At 42.3% G+C, this 11,224-nt stretch overlaps 1 protein-coding gene across 1 annotated transcript; it reads right to left on the reverse strand.

Moving 5' to 3' along the window:
• Positions 1 to 9,996: 9,996 nt before the first annotated feature.
• LOC144891222 (protein FAM200C-like) lies at positions 9,997 to 10,638 on the reverse strand. The gene has a single exon (XM_078773608.1). The coding sequence runs from the start codon at positions 10,636 to 10,638 to the stop codon at positions 9,997 to 9,999; it is 642 nt and encodes a 213-aa protein (XP_078629734.1).
• Positions 10,639 to 11,224: the final 586 nt, after the last annotated feature.

Genomic DNA, 11,224 nt, shown 5'->3' on the forward strand with positions numbered 1-11,224 from the left:
GGTGGACCAGGGAGTTCTAGTTCGCACTGTTAGCATGTGCAGCACTCCTATCTTGCCTGTGGAGAAGCCAGGCAAGACCACATGGAGATTTGTGCAAGATCTTCGAGCAATTGTTGTCATTCCAGCCTATCTGGTGGTCCCTAACCCGATCACCATACTTTTGAGCATGCCATGTAATACAAAGTTCTACTCTGTAGTGGACTTGTGTTCAGCGTTCTTCAGTGTACCCATTCATGAAGATTCGCACTATCTCTTTGCGTTCACGTACAATGGTCTACAGTATACATGGACTGTTTTACCACAAGGGTACACAGAGAGCCGAACCTTGTTTTCGCGTGCTCTACATGAACACCTCAGTGACGCTGAATTTCCTGGAGGTTCGGTGATAGTACAATATATTGATGATCTCCTCATATGCTCGACTTCAAAGGAAGCGTGTGAGCAGGACACTGTTGTACTATGACAGCACTAGCAGAGAAAGGGCACAAAGCCTCAAGAGATAAGTTGCAGTTTTGTAAAGAAGAGGTGAAATATTTAGGGCATATTTTGAAGGGAGACACAAGATGACTTTGCCCTGAACGGGTGAAGGCGATAAGAGCACTCCCAAAACCTACGACCGTTAGGCAGATGAAATCTTTCCTGGGGACAACAGGCTTTTGTCATCAGTAGATTGCTGATCACACATTACTAACTCGCCCCCTGTTAGACATCAGCTTCCCAAGTAGTTCAAATCCTCTGAAATGGACACCAGAGGCTGAACAAGCTTTTACGACATTGAAAGATGCCTTGGCATCAGCTCCTGCTCTAGGACTGCCAGATTATGAGAAAAATTTATTTCTCTACTCACATGAGAAAGGAGGATTTGCCCAATCAGTGTTGGTCCAAAAACATGGAGGGAGAATGTGCCCCATAGCGTATCACAGCACTAGATTGGATGCAGTAGCACGAGGGTTTCCACAGTGCTTGCGAGCAGTGGCAGCAGCGTCATATGCAGTAGAAGCCACAGCTACAATAGTCCTGGGTTGCCCATTAATCCTTCTTGTTGAGCATGCAGTGGCAACGGTTTTACTGAAAGCGGGAACGCAGCATCTTTGAGCAACACGAGCAACAACGTATGAGCTGGGGTTACTAGCACCATCAAACCTTACCATTCAACAATGTCAAACATTAAATCCAGCATCTTTGTTGACAACAGAAGATGGTGAGCCCCATGATTGTGTTGAGACATTGGCACATGCACTTGTACCACAAATTGACCTGAAGGACATCCTGATTCCAAACGCAGACTTGGCACTGTACATTGACGGATCATCATCAAGAGAATTAATGGTTCACTATTAACAGGATATGCAGTGTGTACAGATTAGGAAATGTGGGGAAGTGGGAAATTACCAAACACTTATTCAGCTCAGTAAGCAGAAATTTTTGCTTTGGCTAGAGCTTGTTGCTTAGCAGAAAGTCAGAGAGTAACCATCTACACAGACTCCAGCTATGCGCATGGGGTTGTTCATGATTATGGTGCTCTCTGGAAACAGAGGATTTTTGACGTCTTCAGGGAGTCAAAGTAAAAACGGGGTGTTAATAGCTAGCCTCTTGGAGGCAATTCTTCTACCATCTGCAATTGCAGTGATCAAATGTGATTCCCACACAAGAGGAAAAGATGAGATCTCGCAGGGAAATGCAAGGGAAGATGAAGCAGCAAAAATGGCAGCAAACTCTGAACAAGACCCAGTGATTACACAGGCACCTGTGACAGTTCCTGAAAATAGCCCAACTTTGCAAGACATTGGTGTCATGCAAGAAGCTGTGGGTAACCAGGAAAAAGACATTTGGGTACTGTCAGGATGCACATTTGACAGTGAATTTAAACTGTGGATTTCCCGCGATGGGCATGTGGTTGCACCTCGACAATTGTTACCGTGGATTGCTCGTCTGGCTCATGGAGTGAGTCACACAGGCAAAGAAGGAATGTGCGCATCAGTATCAAAACAGTGGTGTGTACCTGAATTTACACCTGTGGCGGAGTAATATTGTGCTATGTGTCAGGTGTGTCAGGAGTATAACCCAGGAAAAGGTGAAAAGACTACGCAAGCAGCTCACCCACCACTGTCAGGTCCGTTTGGACATGTACAAATGGACTTTATTCAAATGGAGAAGTATGCCGGGTTTGAGTTCGTTCTTGTGATTGTTGACACGTTTACAAAGTGGGTGGAAGCGTACCCCTGTTGACATGCAGATGCAAAAACAGTTGTGAAAATTCTGTTGAAGGACTTCATATGTCGCTTTGGAGTCCCTTGCAAGATTTCTTCTGATCAGGGAACGCACTTCACAGCAGAGGTTGTTAAGGAACTGGGCAAGGCAATGCAAATAAATATTCATCTTCACTGTCCTCATCATCCTCAATCAGCGGGAGCAGTGGAACGACATGACAGAGTGATAAAGAATGGGCCAAGATCTGCGCAGAGACCAACTTGAAATGGCCGGATGCTATCCCACTTGCACTCATGGCAATGAGGGCCACTCCAAATAGGAAAACGGGATTATCCCCGCATGAAATCCTTATAGGAAGACCAATGCGGGTACCACACTCACCTCCCTTGACAATAAAGGAGATGGATATCCACCAGATGGATGATTTGATGTTCACCTTCTGTATCGAATTGACAAAGACAGTGAAGATGTTTCATTCCCAGGTGAAAGAAGCCTTACCAGAACCTGCAGAGAATGAGTGCCATTCTTTTAACCTGGAGATTATGTATGCATTAACATTTTCAAATGAAAAACTGCATTGAAACCGAGATGGTCAGGACCACATCAAGTTCTGCTTACAACACATACTGCTGTGAAATGTCAAGGAAAACAAGTTGGATTCATGCCTCTCAATGCAAACGAGCACATGGGGTTAATGATGACAGTCCCATAGAAAATGAGGCCGAAAATAGCAGCCCTGTAGAACACTAATTGGTGTTTACATAAAATCATGACCTCAACTGATTACCATTCCTTGTGTCGATAAACTTCGCACTTTCAACATTTAGAGTTCCCACCTAATGTCTAACAATAGTGACATTAATCTGCCTACACGACACATAATCAGATACCAATGTTTGTACACCATGAGCAACAGTGCTCATATTCACATGGAGATTTAATAACATCTCACGACCACACTTATGACTAGGATATATACATATAACCCTGGATAAATAAGGGCTAGGGAATAGTAAGTAGTAGGACATATGTCAATTACTAAGGATAATGATATTACTTTGAGAATGTTAGTCAAAGTTGTAAGGGACCCTTCATTAACGTAGTAGAATAAACTAGTTATGAGTTTTAGTATACTAGGGAGATACCCGTGCTTCGCACGGGTGGGAGGCCAGGAGCAAACAGACAATGCAGATACGGCGAATGCTAAAGCATGAAACCAATGCTAAAGCATGAAATGCTAAAATGCTAAAGCATGAAAAGCATGAATTCCACATTCCCGTAGCACCTCCAATCGCACGTCAGACATGGACAGCAAGTTCGTGAAGGACTTCCATGAAAAACGTATAGAAACATCGATCGTGGGACCGTGGCGAATCTGCATATGGCGATCCGCGAAGTTCATGTTCAGAAAGTAGAAACCATCATGGCATGTCGTCATTCACTTGAACTCGATATCTTTTTTAATTCCAAACAACATATCTCCAATTAATCACAAAATAAACTTTTAACAACATTGTTAATGTTTCCTTCATTGTAAAAACGACCAAATCAACAGTTAAAAGGATTTTGAGCCGATAGCTGTTACGGCCTTGGCAAGATCGATGGAGACAGCGATCTGTTAGCGTATTCACCACCCAAATAGCTTTATGGAATTCTCTCATGTAGAGATTAAATGTCGTTTGAACTTTGGCCGAGGTCATTATTTACTTTTAATGATGTTTATATACGAATGATGTTTAATGATGTTTATATTGGTTTTGGGTCGTCCTTTCCACAAATCTCATGGGATTGTAAGTTGGAGAGACAGCCGTGATGGCGGCGAGGGGGATGGAATTCTCTCAAGCAGGGATTCAACCCGTGTCCTTATAAAAGGTCTATGTCCGAGGTCACCGAGTCCGATCGGTGCAGCTGTGCAGCGATCGGTGCAGCCGTTTGTGCGGCACCCGGGGAAACAACATCGTCACAATGAATGTTGTGCGAACGCGAATGTTATGCTGGAGTCCAAACCTGAGAATGCTGGAGACCAAAGCTGAAAATGGGAAAACTAAATAGACTATTTTACTCCTGGAGATCGCAGGATTATCCACCCAAAATATCGTTGCGATCGGTTCAGCAGTTTTTATGGTATCTTCGAATGGACAGACAGACAGACAGACAGATGGACGGACATTTGGTGAATTATAGTAAGATACAGTTGGATTTTATTGAAATATAAATGATATAGATACGGCCGTATACAAGGGATAGTTGACATGTTATACAGTTGGGACAGCGGGAAAGACCTTATCAAGACAACCTGAAGAATCAGGAGAAACCGGAGGCTTCTTCTTCAGATACTCCCTGAAAATGGTGATATTTATCCTCGGAATAAGTCTTCTAGTAGTGGGGACTGTGTGTTGCGTGGAGTACACCGAGTCAATAAGACAACAAAATGTAACACCAGCGGCCGACATGCAGATGTATTATCATATGGTAGGACATAAGGAAAAGAGAAGTTTGATGGAAAATGGGGAAACACCTAAAAACCTGATGGATTACAAGGAATTAATACTTTTCTGCATTTAGCCCACACAAAAGCTCATGTAGCAAATGAGAGTAATTGCTGGATATGTACACAGATGCCACATTCTAGTGAGAATGGAATACCATTGGAGGTAGTTCCTTTTGGTTGGGATGAATTATGTAGCTTGTAGCCGCTTCCCAGGGAGCCTGATAGCAACAGAAACTGGTGCCTCAATGGCAGGGAAAATTGGATGGGACAGAGGAGGATACAATTGCGAGGAATTTGAGGGCAGTTATCCGAATAAATATGATGATGAAGTAATGCCCTCTTACGTGACTATTCAACAACAAATGAAAGGGCTGATATGTATCACCCGACCCCAAACCACTAATAATAATAGGTTTATGGGACATATGGGACACTATTATGGGTACGAACTGGGCTGGATGAGATTGCCTGTCCCATTAGGAATAAACGGCTCGAAGATTTTAAGTTTGTTTTGGGAGGGTACTTGGGCAACGGATGCTACATGGACGTATAATAATACATATTTTATATGTGGACACAAGGCATATCCGTATCTCCCGCAGAGATGGTCAGGATCATGCTTTCTCGGTTTTGTACTCACGCACATGCGCTTGTTGACAAAGTCACCGATGCACGCCCTGCATACATTGCAGAAAAGGACCATTACATTCGGAGAATGGATTGGGATGGTAACATTCCCATTTTATGAACCTGGAAGGCGGGACAAGAGCTCAGAGAACTGGTGTTGGCTATGGAGAATTTGGCAAATAAAACAGCCAGTGGATTGGAAAAACTTACGAATGAGCTGGCAACAACAAGAACTATGGCATTACAAAATCGTATGGCATTAGATATGCTGTTAGCAGAAAAAGGAGGTGCATGTGCAGTGATTGGTACAGATTGTTGTACATATATACCCGATAATTCAGAGGAAATTTATAACATAGCCGATACGATAAGAAAAGAGGGAGCAAAATTTCATGATTACCCAAAAGGGTATGCTTTTGCAAGGTTGGAAAATGTATTTGGAGGAGTGGCAGCTAAGATACTCCAATACTTATGTGTTGGATTGGTAATTATATTAACAATAGTTTTGGTGGTGGCTTCCTTAAAAGCCTTGGTGACAGTGTGTCTGAACAAAATAACTAATGACGAAATGGTGCAGAGAGAGGAACCAAAGGTGAACTCAAATGAGGAAGACCTTTATGGTGATTTGAATAGGGAAGTTAAAAGACTGAACCAAGTAATGATCCAGATGAATGGAGTAGAGCCCGCATAACAAAGAAAAGAAAAAAAGAATGCGGTTCTTTGAGGCGAGGTGAATTGGGTGAAATGCATAATAAATGTTATGAATTGTGCTGGTTTTATAAGATCAGTGAACTCATATCACCACAACTTAGAAACCATGAAAATTAATGTGATGTAAGGCACCATTTGAAGATCAAATACTAGTAGGAGAAGCTATTGAACTAATTCCTCAAGTAAAAAAAAGGAAAAAGTGGGGAATCTATGATAATGAATACATTATGCATAGTTTGTTTGGAATTAGATATTCCTGTTTGTGATTTTAATCATATTTACTCATTATTAATGAATTTATTCCTCTTTGATTTGCATTACAAAAACTGCATGATTTTAATTTTTTCAAACTATGTTAATCTGAAAGCAGCTTTAAATGCTATTCCTAGTTTTGTAGTGAAAATACATACCTGATTTGGATATTATCCGTGTGAAGCATATAAATGAATATAACCTTTTGAATGTTTTAAGGAAAACAGCAAACTGTTGAATGTGAAGCTGTTTTAAGATATACATGATTAGTTAAAACATGGTAACATCATGCCAAGGTGTACCCTACCTGATTCAGAGTGTGTTGAGAGCAGATTCAGATATGGCTGAATGAAGGAAAACCCAGTTAACAGCTAAGAAATGGAGTGATAACTGCTTGGGAAGAGTGTGAACAGCGAAATTTGGCAAGAGATGAGATTACGTGTAGCATACACCCCCCTCTTTGAAGAATGGCAAAGGCATCTTCCTCTTTAAAGATTGGAAAAGGATGTTTACCTTCACCAAAGAAATTCATGTGACCATTTGCCTGGATCACATTATAATGCGTGGACGAAAGGGGATCACTTGCTTCGGTTCGGTGCCTGGAACATCTAACACGTCAGCAATTGTTGGATGACAACATATTACCTGCAACTCACCGGACGCTTTGACTTGATGTCATTGCCCCACCAACTTCCAGGGAACCAGCGTGGAGCTGTAAGTGGATGGCTGTGCTTCTTATTCTACATCGGGCCTCCATGACTCTGCTGGTTGCCCCTGGGATGGGCCATGGCCAACTTGAACACCATGGTCCTAACATCGCTATGGATGTACCTGTCATCTCTGTTTCACATCTTGCCGGTCGACCAACATCACATCAATACTTGCTGCCCACTCACGATGAGTGAGGAGGCAAGTCAACTACAACTGGGCGAAGGCCTTGTTCAAGAACTACTATGGCTTACGGCAAGAGTGGCAAGGATGCTACATGCAGAGCAGGGTCAGTTCATGATCCCGCCCAGCTACCACGACAGCGGAAACCCTACGCGAAATAGTGTAGGTGCTATGAAGACACCAGAAGATGTTTCATACTTGATTTTCAAACACACAAGTGATCAGTCCCTTTTTAACAGAAGTTCAGCATTCACTCTGCAGCAAACACATTTTGGAATCCTAATTGCCAAATGTTGCAGATGTTTAATATTGAATTATGCTGACAGTAAAATAACAGTGATAATGTTTATGGTGAACTGAAAATTGTTGAACATTTTGCAAAAGGTGAAGTTTGTCCCATAAGAAGGACAAAAACGGAGGAATTGTAGAAGTCCTTTTTATGGACTTTTTTATGATTGAAATAATTAATAATGTCTTTGTGAGTGAGTTTCATTCGCAGCTAAAATTGTAATTGGAAGCCTTTTTAATGCAGAGCACTAACAGAGACATGGGTGCTGTAATTTTAAGAATGATAAATTAATCTACATTGGAACATGTTAAGAAATGTTAAAAGCTAGAAAGAGTTTATAATGAATGATAAAGGAAGATGCAGCTCACTCTGGAGCAAGAGCACTTTGGGAGAAGAATGGAAATGCAGGGTCAGTGCCCTGGAATTGCTGGAATCAACAGAAACTTCTCTACAGAGATCAGTTCCATGCCCCCACCTCTTCTCCTCCTTCGACTCATACATTTTCAGTCTTCACATCTGGACTGCAGCATCAGCTTGTCTAGGAACATAATGAACTATGGTGACCTTGTAAGACCCTTCTGCTCTTTCTCCTTGGCATCAAAGAACCCACACGACTATGTAGTCGACAGAACTCTCCGAGTGGGGGAGAATCTGTGTGGACCGCCACTGTGTGTTGTGTTAATACTATGTTATGTGCTGTGTTCTGTTTTTAGCAAGTATTAAATAAATTGCCTTCAAGAACGTGATTTTCTCTGTCTCAGTCATCTTATTGAGTGAGGAGAAAATAATCCACGCCACATGGCATCCTCATATACACTGTACATTTGTCAGGACCGATATTTTGTTCCTTTGTTGTGTTGAGCAACTTGTGCACATATCTCCGAATTATATACTCCGGATAACCATTGTCACCGAGTATATTCATGATTTTGTCCATTTCAGCAGGAAGATTATAAGGTGAGCAAATCCTCCGAGCTCTGTTCACAAGGATGTTGATCAAGGCAATTTTGTATCTCGTGGAGCTGTAGGAATCCCAGCGAGTATACTGCCCAGTGAAGGTGAGCTTCCGGTAGATGGATGTAGTGAAACCACATGCAGATCTTTCGACCAACACGTCCAAAAATGGCAAAGTGTTTGAAGATTCCAGCTCCATGTGAACTTCAGTGCTGGATGGAGAGTGTTGAGCTGTTTCAAGAATGCATCACGTGCCATCTGAGACTCAAACAAATTCATCTGAGACGCTCTTTCATGTGTACAAACTATGTGGCATACCTGTGGAGGCATGCCCATCTACAAACTCTGATCACATGGGATCCAACGCAACATGGCTGGAATATGGACGATAATGGCAATCTACATATTAAATGGTTTGATGGGCCACAAATGCCAGATAAATTGAACCTGAACAACTTGGTTAAGTATGACTGCAGTGACCTCAGTTCAAGTTATGACTCAGATGAGATGATCGATGATGAATGGTCGGATACGGACAACAGTGATGTGGATGATGTTTAAGTCATAGTGATATGGTTTATATAAATGTGTCCTGCACATACATGTTCAATGTGAATATAATAATTTCATTTTTGTTGTAGTGTCAAGTGCATTATTGACTAAATATGTGTTTGTAGCAAATATCATACCTGACTGCCATATCTCATATGTTTGCAGACTGCATTGCATTGATAGAAATTATTAACTGCATAGGAAACCTTCATATCAAGAAGATATTATTGTGATGAAACTCATTTTGTCCAATTTGACCGATTTCCATGCACATTTCCACTTTGGGGTCAGTGTTTACTTGTGGGCCTATATCTCACTCCTTTTTGCAGATATGGACCTCATATACCACTCATTTGGTTCGAGAGGACATGGCCCAGTTTTCTGAATAAATAATACTAAGTTTAGACTCATGTCTTGTATGTGTCACTCACTCAAACATGAAGGAAGTGACCTTGGTGAAAGTCGTTTTCCCCATTTTCCGAAAATGAAATCCATGCAGTTTCAAAATGATAAGCTATAAATCCAATTTGGTTTCACACGTGGATGTTGGTACGACTACAGCAACTCACTACCAAATATTGTAGCATTTTAATGATGTATATCAGTGGTTCTCAAACCTTTTTGGACTACCGCCCCCTTCTGCCCTCTTGACCCCGCCCAATGCCCCCCTTGTCCTATCGTTTGTGGTCGGACACCCAGAATTTATGTCAATAGAAAGCAAAAATAACAGAAGCCAAATATTTTCTGAATAATATTTTACTTTATTTTACTTTACTTTTTATTTTATTTTGCACGACCTACAATGTTTCAGCAGAACAGGTCCAGGTGAGGCAAACTAGGTATCTGTTATCACAGGTCCAAATACCGTTAGTGTGAAGGGTGGGCTTGGTGACTCGCTGCGAGATTACGAACGTCTGGCTCCATCTCAGTGAGGTAGAGACACAGATCGCCCCTCTTGGTAATGTCAAGGTGGTTTCGATACTTGGTCAGCAGCGCCATCACGGCGCTGAACCCTCTTTCAACGAGGTATGATGTGGGGAAACATTTCTTCCACCATTTCCTGATCACGGATGAAGCGAACATAGCAGAGTAACAGAGTTTCACTGTCATGCAAAGTGGACTCATCCAGCTGGATGGCGAAGTGTGTGCTTCTCAGCTCACTACACAGCTTATCTTCTACATCTGATGACATTTCATCAATCCGCCTGGCCACGGAATCATTGCTGAGCGCAATCGACGAGAGAACTGGATTCGGATCCTGGCCCATAACGGTTTTTATCACTTCCCCAACAGCTGGTTTGATCAACTGTTCGCCGATTGAATACGGTTTTCCAGATCTGGCGATGAGCAATGACAGCTTGTACGATGCTTCCAGTCCTTTATCCACGAGCTTTTGGCTGGCTTTGAACATCGTCGTTACCGTGGATCGCTTCTCAAATTTCTCTTTCAGCGATTGGAAATAGCTGACCTCTTCGCGAGCCTTATCACTGTGCTTTTTACTCAGGTGTTCGCTCAGTCGAGATGGTTTCATTGCTTCATTGGACAGCATGATACCACACAACAAACACATCGGTAACTGTTTGTTCGTCGGAGATGGAATGAATCCATACCTGATGTATTCAACGGAATACTGATGACACTTTTTCTTTGAGGCCGACATCTTGAAGCCGACCGGACGTGAAGCTTTTTTGAATAACGAAATTAACACGCCAAAATGTCGAAAGACTAACACCAGCACTAACACTGACTGTTCATACCTTGCCCAATGTCTGTGCTGGCAAGGCCAGGCTGTAAAGTTGAACCAGGCACGTTGAATAGTCCAGCACGAATTGAGTGTATTATATCCCACATAAAAAGATTCTTGCAAGCCGATTGGTTGAAATGGGACCACGTGACAAAAATTAGTGTTGTACTATTGGCCGCATTGGCGGCCAATAGTATTTCCCTGGTGTCATACACTATCATGTTTGTTGCGTGAGCATGTATGGACAAGAAAATACCGACACGACATCAGCGAATATGTGATCATAAAAACCATGCGAAGGGGGAAAGCCCCCCCCCCCCCCCAAAGCCCTCGCCCTCTCTCAGATCTCTCGATGTCTCCATGTCTCTCGGTCCCTGCTCTCAAATGTTGTGTTTGTGTCCTTCCCCCTCTCTCCCCATCTTGTCTACCGCTCCCTATGTTATATGTTTTATGTGTCGGTTTGTCTTTCTGTGTGATTAATGTTCGCTCTTTCACGAGCCTC

The sequence above is a fragment of the Myxine glutinosa genome, chromosome 3 (genome assembly GCF_964187855.1).
Source record: "Myxine glutinosa chromosome 3, kmMyxGlut1.1, whole genome shotgun sequence".
Taxonomy (NCBI): domain Eukaryota; kingdom Metazoa; phylum Chordata; class Myxini; order Myxiniformes; family Myxinidae; genus Myxine; species Myxine glutinosa.

Excerpts from the sequence above, each read along its gene's own strand:
- LOC144891222 (XM_078773608.1), bottom strand. The coding sequence starts at position 10,638 with ATGTCGGCCTCAAAGAAAAAGTGTCATCAGTATTCCGTTGAATACATC.